The following is a 15,783-nucleotide window of genomic DNA, read 5'->3' as shown; positions in this document are numbered from 1 at the left end:
ATGTCCACAGAAGAGGTTGACTTGAAGGCTCTTAGTAATACACTATCCAATAGTTATTCTACACTTTTACAGTATGAGTCTCTTGATAATAACCAGGTAATAATAATAAAAAAAAAAACGTTTATTTATTCAAATATATTATTTACCAACTTTTTTTTCTTTTTTTTTTTTTGGTTTTTAGATACTGCATCACCTTGATTTACTCTCTACCTATAGCAATCACCTTCCTCTTAGTTGGTTCACTCAAGCTCTTATTCGTACATTATTACAGTTGGAGACTCAACTTATCAACGAACCAAAAGGTTGGAATGCTATCTATAGTCTCTTATCAGTTTGGACTCGACGATTATCTGGTACCACTTCTGACGTGATCAATAAGGAACCTTTATTGGTCAATGTACTTTCTCTTTATTCTAATACCCTGTTGACCTATGGTCCTAACGATACAACCACTTTAAACGTTCGAAAGCAAGCATGGATGGGACTTGTCGCTTTAGTAGGATGTACACCAATTTCTTTTAATGAAGAGCAACTTTTGACTACAATGACCAAAGTGATTCGATATTATTCTGAACAACAACTTTCTGAGGAAGAAGCATCCATGGTGGAAGTTTTAGAAGCAGGTGTAGCTCATGCTTTGGCCAAATCGACAACATTGAATGTATTTGAAATGGAATACTGTCAAGATTTACTAGAAGCCTTGATATCTTTGGAAACTCATCGTCCTCATGGTGTATGGTCTATTGTCACATTATTGGAACATGCCGTTGATATTCGTTCTCAGTTGAAGCCTACTAGTCGTGCTGACGCTGATCTTGATACCCTCTATACTCTGGCTGAAACTTTGTTAGAAGAGCAAAATGATTCATCTTCCTTACCTGTTTATTTCGCTACTATGGCAATTCTTGTTGGCATTGTGTAAGTAAAAAAAAAAAAAAAAAAAAAAAAAAAATAGGATATGAATTGAAATTGAGCCTGATTTATTCACAACTTTTTTATTTTTCTTCCCTTTTTTTTTTTACGATCACTGTTTTCATAGGCGGATGTTGCAATTCAACCAAGGGGAAAAAACCAAAAAAGTCCAAGGAATACTTCAGAAAGCACAAGTGCTATTTATTCAACATTTCGATCGATTACTATCAAGAATCATGACACCTGAAGAAAGTATGTCATTCTCAGTGAATCAAGATATTATTGCATACTTTAGCGGCCAATGTCTTCCCAATCTGACATCAGATACAATGAAAACATTGAATTTAAAGGTAATCAAGAACAAGATGATATATCAAAGAAAACGATTCTGATATTAAGATAACTCATCCCCCTCCTTTTTTTTTTAGACATTATTACAAGTGTTAATATCAAGTTATTCGACAAGTGATCATTTGTGGAAGAATGGACAAATCATACGACCAATGAAAGATGAAACTATTTTGGTGGATTTACAAAAAGATCCTTTATTCAAAGAAATTGGAAGAATATCTCGATCTATTGGCAAGACAATTCAAGTTTTATTAGAACAACGCGTGGAAGGTGGAACAGAAACAATTCAACTAGCCATTGACAGGTAGAAAGAAAAGAAAAAAAAGAAGAAGAAGAAAAAGAATGAACTAGATCATGTTTTATTGATTATGACTCTCTATCTTTTTTTTTTCCTTTTTTTTTTTATTATTGCAGATTGGAAGCTTTATCATACAACATATTCATTGATTGGGATCGATATACAAGTCAAAATGATGAATCTATGATGACGATTGGTAAATTAGGATGATTAGTGGAAAAAACAAGTAGGACTAACATTTAATCTTTTAGATGAAAGTAAACGATACAAGAAGATAGAATCAAATTTATGGACTATTTTCAAGACCATGGTATTTGCTTACACCGCCATATTGAAGGCTGTGGCAGTAGATGTATTGGATGGACAAGGACTCATTGATGTTCCACATGCTGGTAAGTAGTCGAACAAAATTGAAATATTTCATTGGTCATTTTATAAATCTTTCTCTAATCTATAGCACAAGGCATATTATCTATTTACGGAAATCTTCATTTTATCAATGACAAACTTGGTTCTGCCAATGGATTCCAAGCCTATCAAGAAACCATGACAAACTCTGTGGCCTATTTGAAACATGATGAAAATAAATGTCAATTGAACAAACTTGTTTCTTTAGCATTTCGAGAATATGGCAAGTACATCAGCAAAGAATTGTAATGATGTTATTGTTTGTTTTTTTTTTAATAGATATTTTTTTTATACATAGGGTCATCATTGTATACAAGTGATCAAACACCATCCACTTCTATATTATCACCTGTACAACGAACTCGATTGTTGTTCTTTATGAATTTGGCAGAACAAGTCATGACTGAACTGGAGGATGAAGTAATTGAAAAAGATATATTACCTGTCATCTACCCTATTCTGAGATGGAAAACCATCATTGACAAGGATCTATTTGAAAGTGCTCATGCTGCTACTCTTGGTATCTTTTCCTCTCAAAAGGCAGTGTCTCGTGAACTTGCTGGTGGTTATGCTACGATTTTGATCAATGTAAGTTTATCTTTATTTCAATATATATATAAACAATATTCATATTTATTTATTTGTTTATTTATTTATCTAGAGCTTCCCTACACCATTAACTCATCATCAAATTCGACTTGCATATGTGACTATGGTACAATCATTATGTGAATTGGACGATGCAGTAGCGTGGTTGACTGTGCAACATGTATTGGAGAAGATCAATCAACTTTCAAATGAAAAAGATGCATCATTACGATCTGAATATGTTGTACTTTTGATTGATCTATTGAAACCCTTGTCATTGGGCCCCTTTTTTGGTAAAGCACTTTTTTTGGTGGAAAAATTGATCAAACAACAAGAAACAAAGGGAATGCAACAATCTACTCTAAAGATAGTGTATGAAACCGTCAGCGGGTCTGGTATTTCCGATATGCGCCGGGTAGAAGCTGTTGGATGGTATTTAGAATTGAAACGACAACTTAAGTTATAGATAGATAGTAAACATTTCGGTACCTATTTTTTTTTTTTTTTTTTTTTTTTAGAATAGTTTGACTCCTTCTTCCTTATAAATAAATGATGACACTTTTTTTTCACTCCCTTGATATATATATATATGTAAGCTTGTGTAGTTCCATCTGTATTTATTAAAAAGTAATCGTTAGATACTCCTTTCATTGATCACATCTTGATATATCCTAATTTGACTTGCTAAACCAATGTATCTAGATAGCCCAGATCTCATTTTAATAGGAGTTGATACAATGTAGATCATCATGCTCGATCTACCACGTTTTCCACTGTGTGACACCATTGATATTTTATTAAAAAAAAAAGTGTAAGACAATATTCATATTTTATTACGAAAAAACAAAGACAATGTTCATATTTTATTAAAAAAGTGTGTACAAAGAATTTTCATTTCGATTCTTTTCATTCATCATGAATGGAATAGATAATAAAAAAAAATATTTTTTGGATTTTGTTTATTTACAAATGAAGAAGATAAATGAAGACAATAGTAACAACTAAAAGTGATGAAATTAAAAAAAAAAAAATAAAGGTATAACCTAAAAAGAAAAAGGAGAAGGGAAACACCTAGACACTAATTTGGTAAAGAAGAAGAAGAGAAAAAAAAACGGGACCTATTTGGTAGATTTTGTTTTGTTCTTGTTTGTCTTTTTCGATGGCGTACTTGTCGATGCTTTGGTGGCTACCGTTTTTCTTTTCTTTACACTTTCATCGTTGTTATCTGGTGTCGCCACTTCATTATCGTCATCTTTTGTGTTTGATTTGCGTTTGGTAGTCGTCTTTTTTGTCGTTGTTTTTGTTGAAGGTTCCTTTTTCTTAGGTTGCTGTTTCTTTGTTGTGTTTTCCATAATAGAGTCCAACATCGAGTCCAGTTGAGACCGCCGATCTTTTTGCCTATTTTTGATGATTGCTTCAAGTGATTGTATATCATCCACATTGGGTTCATCTGTCTTTGTATCCGATTTTTTCTTTTTTTGCTGTTCCTTTTCACTGTTACGCGCTTCCTTTTGTTCTTGCTTGATACGTCTTGTTTGAGCTGATCGGGTGGTTGTCTTTTCATACAAAGAATACTTTTCCACTTTTTTGTCTTGAATTCCTTGTTGAATTAGATCCATAAACCTAGGTACATCTGCAGCCATACTATGTTCCACATGTGCTAATATTTTATCCATATCTCCATTAAATTTCGTATAGTATTTCAATACATCTTCTTCTTCTTCTTTTGAATCTAATATAAAAAAAAGAAATAATCAATCAACAAATAAAAAAAAAAAATATTAAATCTTACGTTTGTATTTCAAAGCATGAGCTTCAATAGTTTCAGCACTGACGACACCTTGCCAGAGTTCCTTAAAATAATCAGTCCAATCCTTATCACCAGTCAAAAAAGAATCTTCCCCATCAAGACTTCCAGTAAGGTCATAATGTGAGCGTTTTGATTTATCGTTAAGAATAGAATAAGCATAACCAATCAATTGAAATTGTTGAGTCGCGTGTTCCAAATCTTCCGCTTTTGCTTTGGGAGATTGTTTATCAGGATGATATTGTAATGCCAGTTTTCGATATGCTTTTTTAATCACGCTGTCGTCCTTATCTACTACACTTTTTTCAAGTTCAAGAATATCATAAAGTGATTTTCCTTTTGGAAGTTGAATAGATGGCATTTTGGATATATAATGGAAGTTTATGTAAAAAAAAAAGAAAGAAAGAGGAAGAATAAAGACAATGAGAAAAGGGGGAGATGATTACAAAAAAAAAAAAAAAATCGGTTTCATTTACCGCTCGCAGTGATGAGACCACGACGTTTGACGCGTTTTTGGCGTTCATATTTGTTAAGGAAATCATCAACATCGGACAATCAACATCATTATAAAAGAAACATGGGAAAAGAAGAAATAAAAAAAAAAAAGTGAAACCTTTCGATCAATGATAAACGGTTGATCAAGTTACTGATTTAGGTATTCTTTACAAAACGTAAATAATAGATCAGCGGTTATTTAATACTCAAAGTTGTCTCTCAACCAAAAAGTTTAAATTTGGATGATCCTTTAGTAACTATTTATATACCACGCACGTACACTTTTTTTTTTTTTATTTTTTATTTTTATTTTTATCGACTGGAGAATGCTGTATATGGATAAACGATGATTTTTCCATTCTTTCCATTCATTTCAAAGAAGTATTCAAAAGATGTCTGCTTATTATTTTAACATCCTTATTATATATATATAAATATTAACAAATTAGTTTTATCATTAAAACTAACTAATTCCAAATAGAAAAAAAAAAAGAAAAGCAAAAAAAAAGACTCTAAACATAGATAGTAATGTAAGCAAAAGGAAAAAAAATTACCATGTTTAGATGTTTTTCTTTCCTTTATTGTTTATCAAAATAATCAAATTCATCATACAAAAAAAAAAGAGTTTATTATGATTTACATGATTGATTGATTTTATATAAAAAATAATTGTCATTCATATGTATTTTTTAATAACGCTGACTCAATCCATGTTAAAAAAAAAAAAGGAGGAAGTGAAAGTTTTGCTAAGCCAAGCATTCCATCGCCGAATCTCTATGAATTGATACACAAAAGTTTATTGATTTTCGGATGGGATTATGTAGAACATTGAAATGAATTTCCCCTCCAATCATCAATAAGCATATCCAAAAATAAGGTAAATATTTTGGGGTGTGAACCAGGGACTGTATCTTTTTGTATATATTTGACTTTCTTGTGTCTCCTTCCTTTTTAAGTTTAAGCTCAGGTTAATTATCACCCGGTAAAACAAATCCTGTTTCATTGTAACATGATGATGAAGAAGAATGATAATAAATAATGCTCAAGAATGAATTGATAATCATTATATGATAAATTAATCATGAATATTAAATGCATTGATGATTGATGACAACGATAATGATTGATAAGCAATGACAATGATGATGGTGATACTATATCGGAAATAACCAGATATAATAACGCAGGATAAAACAGGTCAACCATCAATTGACTATTATATATCGAATAATAATAAAAATAAAAATAAAAAAAAAGGAGCAATCCTTCTTCTAATAATGTAATGTAAATGGATTAGCTTTGTAATTATCAACCCTTGTGAGTTACTCTTTTGATCAACGAAAAAGGCAACACCAGACATCACACGATGTCTTGCTTAAAAAAAAAAAAAAAAAAAGAGTACTCCCCAATGTCTCCACCCCGAATTGAAAAAGTTTTTTTTTTCCCCTCTTTTGCATTCTCTCAGGGCCAAAAGGTATTGATCACCTCATCATTCGGCCCCCGATGAAATCTCCCCTTTTATTACGCCTCATTTGATATCTTGACACTCCAAAAATATAATAACACATTTTCCATTTCCAATTATTTAAATCTTTTTTTTTTCTTTTCTTTTTCTTTCTTTCCTTTTTTTTTTTTTTTTTTTTACTTTTACTTTTACTTCTTTTTTTTTTTTTTTTTACTTTAATTTCAATATGAAGTGGTTGACCATTAGCTCCTTGGTCGCTATGGCAACAGCTGCTGTACAAGCTGATGTTCAGTATGCTGTTGTTGCTTTCCCTCCTAATGGTGCAGGTGTTGCTGTATCTGTCGGTGGACAAAATCACGCTCTTACTGCCGATTCTCAAGTACCCAATCTTTTCAAGGGTTCAGCTCCCAGTGGCGATAGTTATCAATATGTTATCACCAATGGTCAAAACAATAGTCCTGAAGTGCCCAAACGTACTTTGGCTCAAGGTGCTACTTCTACTGGTAATGAATTTTTCAATCGTACCCATACTATTGTTGATGTCCCTGCTTTACCTCAAGCTTTTAATCCTGTTTATCCTCGTAAGATCCAACCTCATATAAAATCATCTCCGAATGTTTCAGTGTACTAATTTGGCGTTTTCTCTTTTTTTTTTTTCCTTTTTTTTTTTTTTACATTCTATATTTATATTTTACCTCAGCTCTTTTCACTACTTTTAACAAATCCAATGAAGTTGCCACCATTATTCTTCAAGTTAATTCTAGTGCGTTTGATGCTTTAATCAAGGCTCCTCAACAAAAACTTAAAGCTCAAGTTAACTCTTTCGCATATATCAGCAACCAAGAAGTTTACACCTTTGCCAATACTCCTAGTATCCAAACTTCTGGTCAATCTACAAAGGACTTTGCCAAACAATCTTATTCAATTGACTTTAATGACTTTGCTCCCAAGGGTTCTCAAAAGTCTTTGTTTTTGGGTCGTACTGAGGTCAAGTTACGAGCTGAAGCTACTGACCCTACTCAAGTGTAAGTTATTTACTTTTCATTCTATATTGATCATTCATGTACTCACCTTTTCTTTTTTTTTTTAAAAAAAAAAATGATAGTCGTGAAAAGTTATACTTGGATTGTCTTGCTGCTGCTGGTGCCACTACTTTATCTGGTAGTTTTGTCCGTGTTTTTGTTAACAACGAACCCTATGGTCTTTATACTTTGATGGATGATGCTTCTACTCATTTGATCGACAATACTGTTCATAGTGGAAACTGGAAATATGAATCTACTGGTAAAAAAAAAAAAAAATTGTCTGTTAGAAATCTCTATCATGAAAACTCATTTGATTTTTTTTGTTGTTGTTGTTGTTGTTGTTGTCAATTAGGTGTTACTTATAAGGGTAACGCTCTCTCTCCTACTGAAGAAGGCAACCTTGCATATCTTGGTGATGATCAAACCAAATACTCTGCTGATCTGTACAAGTTAGTCGATGGTGGTGAACAAAATACAGTTACCAAGAAGAATAATACTTTTGCTCCTTTGATTGATTTTACCAAACGTCTTTCTCAAATCAACCCTTCTCAAATTACTGATGGTAACAACAAAGATGTACCTGCTTTACTTGATCCTCAAAATACTATGGTTGCTTTGGCTATGAATTATTTGACTGATTCATGGGATGGGTGTATGTATAGAATTGGTTGATAATAATAACGAATCCACTCATTTTTTTTTATTATTTATTTTTTTTATTTATTTAGTATGGTACCAAGCTAGTAATTATTATTTGAATCAGGATTTGAAGACCAACCAATGGGTTATTATTTCTTATGATTTTGATGAAACTTTTGGTAACGGTGCTCAACAAGGTCGTGACAGTGTCCCTTATGGAAATTATAGTCGTCCTGGATCTACTCGTCCTTTGGTAGATCTCTTCCTTAGTTCTCCTTACTATAAATCTCAATTCGAAACCATTCTCAAGACTCTTGTCAAGCGATTCTTCAATCCTCGTGTGATTCAACCTCGTCTTGATGCCTGGGCCACTCTTTTGAAGGAAGATATTGAATGGGATTATTCTATTCCTGGTCATTCTCCTGGTACTAAAGTTACTTTTACAGTTCAAAACTTTTTGAACAATCTCAAGACCACTGATAGCGGTATGGAAGGCATCAATGAATGGGTCACCAACCGTTCCAAGTCTTTGACTCAACAACTTCAATTCACCGATGCTGATGATCTTCCTGCTCTTGGTCCTTACAAAGAAGGATCTCGTTTAGATAGCAAGGGTAACGTGGTTCCCAATGATGGTAGCAGTGTGTCTCCTGGTGGCTCTTCTGGCAATGGCAACGGTGGCAATGGTTCTACCAGTGGTGCTATCTCCTTGACTAGTTCATCATCCTTGTTCCTTGGCTCCATCATCATGATGTTGGTTGGTACCTTTATTCTTTGAATATGATCCCTCCTTTTTTTTTCTCTCTTTTTTTTTTTTTTCTTTCTCTCATCCTCCTTTCCTCCCCTATCATTTCTTATTTTTATTAGTACTATACTTTTTTTTTCTTCTTCTTCTTGTCATCATATTATATAGTTTTACTTCTTTTATATACTATTATTTCTCTCTTAGTTTCTTATTCGCCATTACTTGTTTTATTTGTAAAAGTGATTGTCTACCTAGAACAATAAAAAATCTCTTTTTTTTTTCTTATGATGAATGATTTTTTCATTATATGTCAACAAAATCACTTCCTATTTTGCAAATCATCATGCAAGGTAGGTTTTATTTTGCAGGATCATTTTGAACCTAATTATTTTATGTCGATTCCCCTTATAACGACAACATGCTTAAATTACTGTACTTCTCAGGCTCCTTTTTATTTTTCTCGTCTGTCAACCTCCTTCTCTTTTGAAGTTTATTTATTTCGTAAACTTTTCCGAATCTTCTCTTCAAACAATGATGATGATTTTATATGTGAGGGAGAGATGGATGATTACGGGAGATGATTGTACAGTTCTTCCCCTCCTTCATACATAATTGTGAGATAGAGTGACGTATTAAAAATATATCTTACCAAGGGAATGAAACATCCTATTTTCAATTTCTTTGGTTAAAAATAAATTATTTTCACCTTTTTAACAAAATTGATCGAATCTATGTCATGCATGCAACAAAGAGATGGATGAAATAATATTACATTGATGTAAAGATTGACTTATTTGGAAAAGTCGGTAAGTGAAAATGATGATGTTTTGATTGGGTAAAAAAAAAAAAAAAAAAAAGACGACTGTCCTCATTTTTATTATTACCTTTTTTTTTTTCTCTCTTTAGTATTCTATTTTATTTGTTTGGATATGGCCATTGACTATGCTAATAAAACATTTCTAGCTCCTATGGTAAGATATACAAAAAGTTGGAGAAATAACAATGAATTAACCAATGTTGAACTGGTTAGGTAAGAGTAGGTACTCTTCCTATGCGATTGTTAGCTCTCAGATATGGAGCTGGTAAGGCAAAAAAAAAAAAAAAATAGATCCCTTGATTCAATTTGGTTTTTTTTTTCTTTTTTTACTGTTTATTCATTCCTTTTATTTTTATAGATCTTGTATGGACAGAAGAACTTGTTGATAAACGCATTATAGGTTCAGTACGGAAATACAATGGTAAAACACATAACGATTGGAAAAAGGATCGAATATATTAATGATATTGATCTCATGATAGTTGCTACTGGTGTGACTGAATATTGGAAAGGTCAGGCCATGTGTTTTGCTACTCATCCGGACGAAAAGGGCAAGGTCATTTTACAACTCGGAACTGCTGATCCTGATTTGGCTCTTCAAGCTGCACTTACCTTGTGAGTAATAACTTTTTTTTTTCTTTTGTTCAAACATTCTAATACTTTATATATATATGTATATATATAATAGAAAGGATGAAATTGCTGGTGTAGATCTCAACTGTGGATGTCCCAAAAAGTTCTCAGTACAAGGTGGAATGGGTGCTGCATTATTGACGAATCCTGATCGATTAAAGGCAATTCTTACAAAACTGGTGGAAAATTTGGATATACCTGTTACATGTAAAATAAGGCAAGTGAGGAAGATAATGTTAATGAATTATAAAATATGGTTTTTCTTACCACAATTATATATATATAGGATTCTGGAGAGTGAAGAAGAAACTTTGAAATTGGCAAAAATGATTGAATCTACAGGTGTCAAGGCTCTTACTATACATTGCAGGTAAGGTTATATTTCTTCTTTCTAAATTTTTTGCATCAGTCATTGACTATATATATGTATATTGTTAGAACAAGAAATCAACGATCAACTACACCAGCTCGTTGGGAAGCCATGAAACAAGTAACCAAGACTTTGACCAAGATTCCTGTTGTAGTGAATGGGGATGTGATGTGTTGGAATGATATTGCAAAAGCAAAAGAAGTGACAGGTAAAGAAAAAGAAAAAGAGAAAAAAAAAGGATATGTAGTTTGGTATACTGAAGAGAATATATATATATATTTAGGTGCAAGTTCGGTGATGATTGCAAGAGGTGCTCAAGATAATCCATCAGCTTTTAGAAAAGAGGGTCTGGTACCTTTTGATGAAGTAGCCAAAGAATATTTGAAAACAGTAATTATTATTATTATTATTCGAAACGATCTTTATGTTACTAAAAATGATATCTTCTTTTAATAGTGTGTGGATGTAAACAACGTATTTGTCAACACCAAGTATGTACTGTTGTGCATGAATACTAATCCGAAACATACAAAGTCTGAATTCTATCAGAAAATGCAGCGTACTAAATCAACTGAGGCCATGTGGTAAGTATTAAAAAAAAAAAAAAGAGAGAAAAGGAATCATTGTATGACTGATTAATGTTTGATAATGATGATGATTATCTAGTGAACTCTTTGATTTATTACCCTACTATCAACAAGCAATGGAAAAACAAAAATCACGTCAAGAAGCAGCAATGACTTTGACAGAAACAGAAGCAGCTACGACAAATATACCAGTGGCAGGAGACAAAAGATCTCATAATACAGCAAACCAAGATGGCGACGATGATGACGATCGCAACAAAAAGCTCAAGACAAACGAGTAGACTAATGTAGTTATAGATTTGAAGCAGTGATAGACCTTTTGTATTAAACCTTTGTGGTGGGTGACTTAGTTTCATCCTCCGCTCGCAAAATAAAGTGTTCTTGTTTTTTTTTTTTTTTTTTTTTTTTTTGTCTCTTTTTGTCTTACTCCCCATTGCTGACGAATATATAAAAACCATGTCAGATACCTTGATAGAATCTTCTTCAACAAAGGCTCTCGGACGATCGGATATCGATATTGACGCACTTCCTTGTAAGTTCTATACCATATCAAGTCTTTTTTTTTTTTTTTTTTTTTTTAAAAAAAAAAAACTCTGTATAATAACTAACAGAGTTTATATTTATTTTGGATTATTTTTTTTTTAGATGTTGACCGTGAAATCGATGATGCAGGTAATATATTTATATACATATTATTTCAAGTTAGGCTCCTTCTGATCATATACTCTTAATATAGATATGAAGGCTTCAGTAGATCGACTTATTGAACAAGAAATGCGACGTATGAAACGAAAAGAACGATCCGAACTACCATTATCCGTTGATCTTTTCCAAAATAATGATATATTATCACAGGAATGGCATCGTGTTGGGAAGAAGGAAAATTTGGTAGCATTAGACGAAACACGATATGAGCTCCAAGGACCTGATTCGGATGATGTAGAAGCATGGAAAAAAGCAGTTGATAACACTAAAGCACAATTAGAATCTCAAGCTGGAAGGTAAAACTAGAAAAACAAAAAAACAATGGTATTTATATTGACTTTTCTTTTTAAATATAGTATGTTTAATTTGGAATTACTTCAAAAATATGGTGCCAATGCCTGGCGTGTACATAACTACCAATTGGAAGCTGATTTAAAACAAATTCAACAAGAAACCGAAGACTATCGTAATCAAATCAATCAAATCAATAGAGAACGAAAAGCTGACCAGGTAAAAAAAAAAAGAAAAGAAAAAAAAATCAACTATAACTTATTTATACTTCTTGTTTGGTATGGATGATCATCTAAATATTTTGTTATTCTTTTTCTTTCTTTCTTTTTTTTTTTTTAGATGAAAGCTGCAGAAACGTTACAAGCATTGGAAAACAAATGGTCGGATCTGATTAGTCAAAATCTTCAAGTGGAAATTGGATGTGCTGCCTTGGAAAGCGAAGTGGAGGAATTACGACAATATAGACAAAAGATGGGAACTCAATGAATACATCAAACAACATTATGCTTTTTTGGTCCCCCTTTTTTTTTTGTGCTAGTTAGTTTGTATAGTTAGTTAGATGATTTATCTTATACTCCCTCTTTTTTTGTTGCTTTTCCTTCTTTTTATATGAAGTCTATTGTTGTAAATAAAAAAAAATACATGGTTTTATTCCTTTTCTTTAATATTTTTGTGATTGATATTATCTTTATCTATTTTCCTATGTCGAGGGCGTACTGAATTGAAGTTGTATTGTAATCTTTTCACAGCTTGACTTTTTGCTCGTTGGCATATATCATCCATCATAAACAATAAATAAATCAGGTTTTCATTTCAAACAAAATATCACCAACATAAAAAAAAAATATACAAAATTCATTTTTTTATTTCAAAGATAAATATAAAAAAAGACTAAACTAACATACAAACATATTTTTTTTTACTTATAATGAGGCAACATTGACGACTTGCTTACCAAAGTTATTGCCTTTCAACACATCCAATAAAGCTTCAGGAGTTTTTTCAATACCTTCAGCAAAAGATTCTTGATATCTGATCTTATTGTCGAGAATTAATTGAGTGACAGTCTTGAAGAATTCAGGTTCAACTTCGGGATAATCAGAGACAATGAAACCCTGGAACTTGATACGCTTAGCGACAATGTTCACCAGATTATGTACAGGTTCAGGCTTTTCCAAGTTATATTGACTAATCATACCACAAGCGATGATTCTATGATATTTATATACATATATATTGATTAGTTCCTTGTCATCATCCCATTATTGTTTTATCATTCTTACCTTGAGAAAGGATTCAACTTGGTCAATACAATTTCCAACATCTTGCCACCAACGTTCTGTAAAAAAAAAAAAAAAAAAAAAAAAAAAAAAGAATCAATATGAGTTTGTTTGCTTTGTATGTATATGCAGATGTGAATCTCCCTTACTTCAAAGTACACATCAATACCATTAGGACAGTATTCAGAGAGCTTGGCATCAATATCTTCAGTCTTGTAGTTGAATGCAGCATCAAAACCAATTTCCTTGAGATAGGCAACTTTTTCGTCAGAACCTGCAGATCCAACCACACGCAAACCTTGAGCCTTGGCAATTTGACCTGCCACCTGACCAACAGCACCGGAGGCTATTTGAAATAATAATAATAGTAATAAGTATAAAAGATCAATTTATATTCTAAGATGATGAATATTTCCTTTTTTATTATTATTATTATTATTTTATTATTATTATTACCAGCAGAAATGTAAATAGTTTCACCTTTCTTGATTTCACCGATCTTGTACAAACCAACGTAACTAGTAAATCAAAAAAAAAAAAAAAAGAAATATGTCAATGATTTACTTACACAAATCGATCGTTGATCATCCTTCTTTTTTTTTTTCCATATGCATCAAAAAGAGATTCTGTTTACTTACGCAGTCATACCAGGCATGCCAAGAATACCAATATAATTTGAGATGGGAATACCATTTGTCTTGGGATCGTTACGCACTTTTAATCCAAGAGCCTTGGCAATAGCAGCATTGACCTTTGAATACTCTTCAAAGTTACCCATGCCATAGACAAGATCACCCACTTTAAAGTCAGCATTGTTGGATTTAACCACTTGTTTCATGGTATGACCATTCATAGGTTGATCAATAAGGAAAGGAGGAGAGTAGCTCTTGGTAGAAGCATCACGCATACGACCACGCATATAAGGGTCAACACTGAGAAATAAAAAAAAAAAAAAAAGAAATGAATAAAAAATCATCAGTTTTCATGTCATAATGGGTTACCTGAGAACCAAAGTTTTCAAAATGAATTCACCTTCGGCAAGAGGAGCATCAAGATCGAATTCAGATTTTTTGACAGTGACATGTTCACCTACAACAGGATAGGTAGTAGGAACCTTGGAAAAAATAACTTGAGTATTGGTAACCATTTTGATTTATAAAGAGAAAAAATATTAATAATACAAAGAAGAAATGCAAAAAAAAAAAAAAAAAAAAATTGGAAAGGTCGTGTTTCTTTTATAGTTATATTGAAGATTCAAACCCCGGGAAGCTGATGATAAAAGTAACACATTTAATGCCGTCTTTTGCTTATTGAACTAGATCATTGCCGTCTTGTTTATTTTTATTTTATTTTATTTTATGATAAGATCATCATATCTCTTCATTCTACTAATCTATTCATCTAACTAAATATATATTTATACTAAATCTTTGATGATAATTATGAATAATATGAATAAATCACCAAACCATTTGACTAGTTAAACCCTTCGATTAGTAATACATGCTTCTTGTTATGATTCTTTTTACTAATCAAAGAAAAACAAAAAAAAAAAAAGAGTTGATAGAGAATAATAGTTCTTTTGATCAAACATATTGATGATGATGATAATGATGATGATAATAATATCTAAAAAGGAGATACCCATATTTGATATTCTGATCATCCATCAAATCAATCATTCATCACTTTGCATGGGAATCAAATATATAAGCTACGAAAAAAAAAAAAAATTTAACATTTGTCATTAGAAATTTTTTTAATATTTGAATATCCGCACTTAGTATGAAAGGAACGATTGAACAATATCTTTTTTTTATTGGATTTATATTTCCATTAGCGTGGTTCATAGGAAGTACTGAACGATCGTGTTGTTGTTGTTGTTATATTACTCGATATTATGATGATAATGATGATTCAAAATGGACAAATCAAAATAAAGATAATGCCAATAAGGATAATGATGATGGATTCATTATTATTCAAAAACAAATCATAGCAGCTGATCAATGGAGAAAACGATGTCGAATAGCTGCTACACTATTCTTAACTACCTGCATTGTAGTTGCTGCCATTTTGATGATATTTCAACCTACGACATTTGGATTACTTTCAAGTAATACATCTGCTGATACTTCATCCGCTTCATCTACCGCGAATAGGCCTGGTGTACCTATCAATGGTTCCAATACGTGGGGAGACACTGTTGCTGGTATAGGTGTTTCATCCGTTTAAAAAAAAATCATCATCATCATCATTATTATCATCTATTTGACATGTAAAAAAAAAGGGTGTTTGTCGATCTAACAAACAATAAACAAAATATAGTTTTTATAGTTAAACTTTAAAACTTTTCGGAATATCTCA

The 15,783-nt window shown here is 31.9% G+C and overlaps 7 protein-coding genes across 7 annotated transcripts; 5 read left to right on the top strand and 2 right to left on the bottom strand.

Annotated features, from left to right (window-relative positions):
- BX664DRAFT_309539 (uncharacterized protein) lies at positions 1–3,023 on the top strand (the record flags this gene model as incomplete). Its single annotated transcript, XM_051542523.1, has 9 exons — positions 1–96; positions 182–918; positions 1,040–1,262; positions 1,341–1,567; positions 1,678–1,757; positions 1,813–1,953; positions 2,019–2,150; positions 2,268–2,557; positions 2,631–3,023. The coding sequence occupies 9 exons, from the start codon at positions 1–3 to the stop codon at positions 3,021–3,023; spliced, it is 2,319 nt and encodes a 772-aa protein (XP_051404047.1).
- A 373-nt stretch (positions 3,024–3,396) lies between these two features.
- On the bottom strand, positions 3,397–4,835 carry BX664DRAFT_318782 (DnaJ domain-containing protein). Its single transcript, XM_051542817.1, has 2 exons — positions 4,350–4,835; positions 3,397–4,289 (listed from the first exon to the last, which is right to left on the bottom strand). The coding sequence occupies exons 1-2, from the start codon at positions 4,723–4,725 to the stop codon at positions 3,676–3,678; spliced, it is 990 nt and encodes a 329-aa protein (XP_051404046.1). The 5' UTR covers positions 4,726–4,835; the 3' UTR covers positions 3,397–3,675.
- Positions 4,836–6,494: 1,659 nt separating this feature from the next.
- Positions 6,495–9,018, top strand: BX664DRAFT_318780 (coth protein-domain-containing protein). The gene is made up of 5 exons (XM_051542816.1): positions 6,495–6,905; positions 7,025–7,349; positions 7,430–7,608; positions 7,702–8,001; positions 8,078–9,018. The coding sequence occupies exons 1-5, from the start codon at positions 6,551–6,553 to the stop codon at positions 8,764–8,766; spliced, it is 1,848 nt and encodes a 615-aa protein (XP_051404045.1). The 5' UTR covers positions 6,495–6,550; the 3' UTR covers positions 8,767–9,018.
- A 610-nt stretch (positions 9,019–9,628) lies between these two features.
- On the top strand, positions 9,629–11,538 carry BX664DRAFT_318778 (uncharacterized protein). Its single transcript, XM_051542815.1, has 10 exons — positions 9,629–9,704; positions 9,764–9,815; positions 9,909–9,971; positions 10,033–10,165; positions 10,239–10,400; positions 10,470–10,553; positions 10,622–10,761; positions 10,837–10,943; positions 11,010–11,137; positions 11,220–11,538. Exons 1-10 carry the CDS (start codon positions 9,663–9,665, stop codon positions 11,419–11,421), a joined length of 1,113 nt encoding a protein of 370 aa, XP_051404044.1. The 5' UTR covers positions 9,629–9,662; the 3' UTR covers positions 11,422–11,538.
- Positions 11,539–11,566: 28 nt separating this feature from the next.
- On the top strand, positions 11,567–12,796 carry BX664DRAFT_287964 (Pre-mRNA-splicing factor SPF27). Its single transcript, XM_051541776.1, has 5 exons — positions 11,567–11,672; positions 11,786–11,812; positions 11,877–12,141; positions 12,202–12,355; positions 12,476–12,796. The coding sequence occupies exons 1-5, from the start codon at positions 11,597–11,599 to the stop codon at positions 12,620–12,622; spliced, it is 669 nt and encodes a 222-aa protein (XP_051404043.1). The 5' UTR covers positions 11,567–11,596; the 3' UTR covers positions 12,623–12,796.
- Positions 12,797–12,976: 180 nt separating this feature from the next.
- BX664DRAFT_318774 (uncharacterized protein) lies at positions 12,977–14,593 on the bottom strand. Its single transcript, XM_051542814.1, has 6 exons — positions 14,418–14,593; positions 14,055–14,348; positions 13,873–13,934; positions 13,566–13,762; positions 13,420–13,475; positions 12,977–13,348 (listed from the first exon to the last, which is right to left on the bottom strand). Exons 1-6 carry the CDS (start codon positions 14,561–14,563, stop codon positions 13,060–13,062), a joined length of 1,044 nt encoding a protein of 347 aa, XP_051404042.1. The 5' UTR covers positions 14,564–14,593; the 3' UTR covers positions 12,977–13,059.
- Positions 14,594–15,183: 590 nt separating this feature from the next.
- On the top strand, positions 15,184–15,651 carry BX664DRAFT_367440 (uncharacterized protein; the record flags this gene model as incomplete). Its single annotated transcript, XM_051548569.1, has 1 exon — positions 15,184–15,651. Exon 1 carries the CDS (start codon positions 15,202–15,204, stop codon positions 15,649–15,651), a length of 450 nt encoding a protein of 149 aa, XP_051404041.1. The 5' UTR covers positions 15,184–15,201.
- Between the last annotated feature and the right edge of the window lie 132 nt (positions 15,652–15,783).

The sequence above is a fragment of the Halteromyces radiatus genome, assembly GCF_025201355.1.
Source record: "Halteromyces radiatus strain CBS 162.75 chromosome Unknown BX664scaffold_1, whole genome shotgun sequence".
In the NCBI taxonomy this organism is placed as follows: Eukaryota; Fungi; Mucoromycota; class Mucoromycetes; order Mucorales; family Cunninghamellaceae; genus Halteromyces; species Halteromyces radiatus.
The sequence above is the reverse complement of the archived record's forward strand: the minus strand, read 5'-3'. Positions and strand labels throughout refer to the sequence as shown.

Excerpts from the sequence above, each read along its gene's own strand:
- BX664DRAFT_318778 (XM_051542815.1), top strand. The coding sequence starts at position 9,663 with ATGGCCATTGACTATGCTAATAAAACATTTCTAGCTCCTATG. Across the intron at positions 9,816-9,908 it reads AGCTCTCAGATATGGAGCTG|ATCTTGTATGGACAGAAGAA; the intron begins GTAAGGCAAAAA and ends TTATTTTTATAG. Across the intron at positions 10,166-10,238 it reads CTTCAAGCTGCACTTACCTT|AAAGGATGAAATTGCTGGTG; the intron begins GTGAGTAATAAC and ends TATATATAATAG.
- BX664DRAFT_318782 (XM_051542817.1), bottom strand. The coding sequence starts at position 4,725 with ATGCCATCTATTCAACTTCCAAAAGGAAAATCACTTTATGATATTCTT. Across the intron at positions 4,290-4,349 it reads TCATGCTTTGAAATACAAAC|ATTCAAAAGAAGAAGAAGAA; the intron begins GTAAGATTTAAT and ends TTTTTATATTAG.
- BX664DRAFT_318780 (XM_051542816.1), top strand. The coding sequence starts at position 6,551 with ATGAAGTGGTTGACCATTAGCTCCTTGGTCGCTATGGCAACAGCTGCT. Across the intron at positions 7,350-7,429 it reads GCTACTGACCCTACTCAAGT|TCGTGAAAAGTTATACTTGG; the intron begins GTAAGTTATTTA and ends AAAAAATGATAG. Across the intron at positions 7,609-7,701 it reads CTGGAAATATGAATCTACTG|GTGTTACTTATAAGGGTAAC; the intron begins GTAAAAAAAAAA and ends GTTGTCAATTAG.
- BX664DRAFT_287964 (XM_051541776.1), top strand. The coding sequence starts at position 11,597 with ATGTCAGATACCTTGATAGAATCTTCTTCAACAAAGGCTCTCGGACGA. Across the intron at positions 11,673-11,785 it reads CGATATTGACGCACTTCCTT|ATGTTGACCGTGAAATCGAT; the intron begins GTAAGTTCTATA and ends TTTTTTTTTTAG. Across the intron at positions 12,142-12,201 it reads TTAGAATCTCAAGCTGGAAG|TATGTTTAATTTGGAATTAC; the intron begins GTAAAACTAGAA and ends TTTTAAATATAG.
- BX664DRAFT_318774 (XM_051542814.1), bottom strand. The coding sequence starts at position 14,563 with ATGGTTACCAATACTCAAGTTATTTTTTCCAAGGTTCCTACTACCTAT. Across the intron at positions 14,349-14,417 it reads TTGAAAACTTTGGTTCTCAG|TGTTGACCCTTATATGCGTG; the intron begins GTAACCCATTAT and ends TTTATTTCTCAG. Across the intron at positions 13,349-13,419 it reads AAGTTGAATCCTTTCTCAAG|AATCATCGCTTGTGGTATGA; the intron begins GTAAGAATGATA and ends TAAATATCATAG.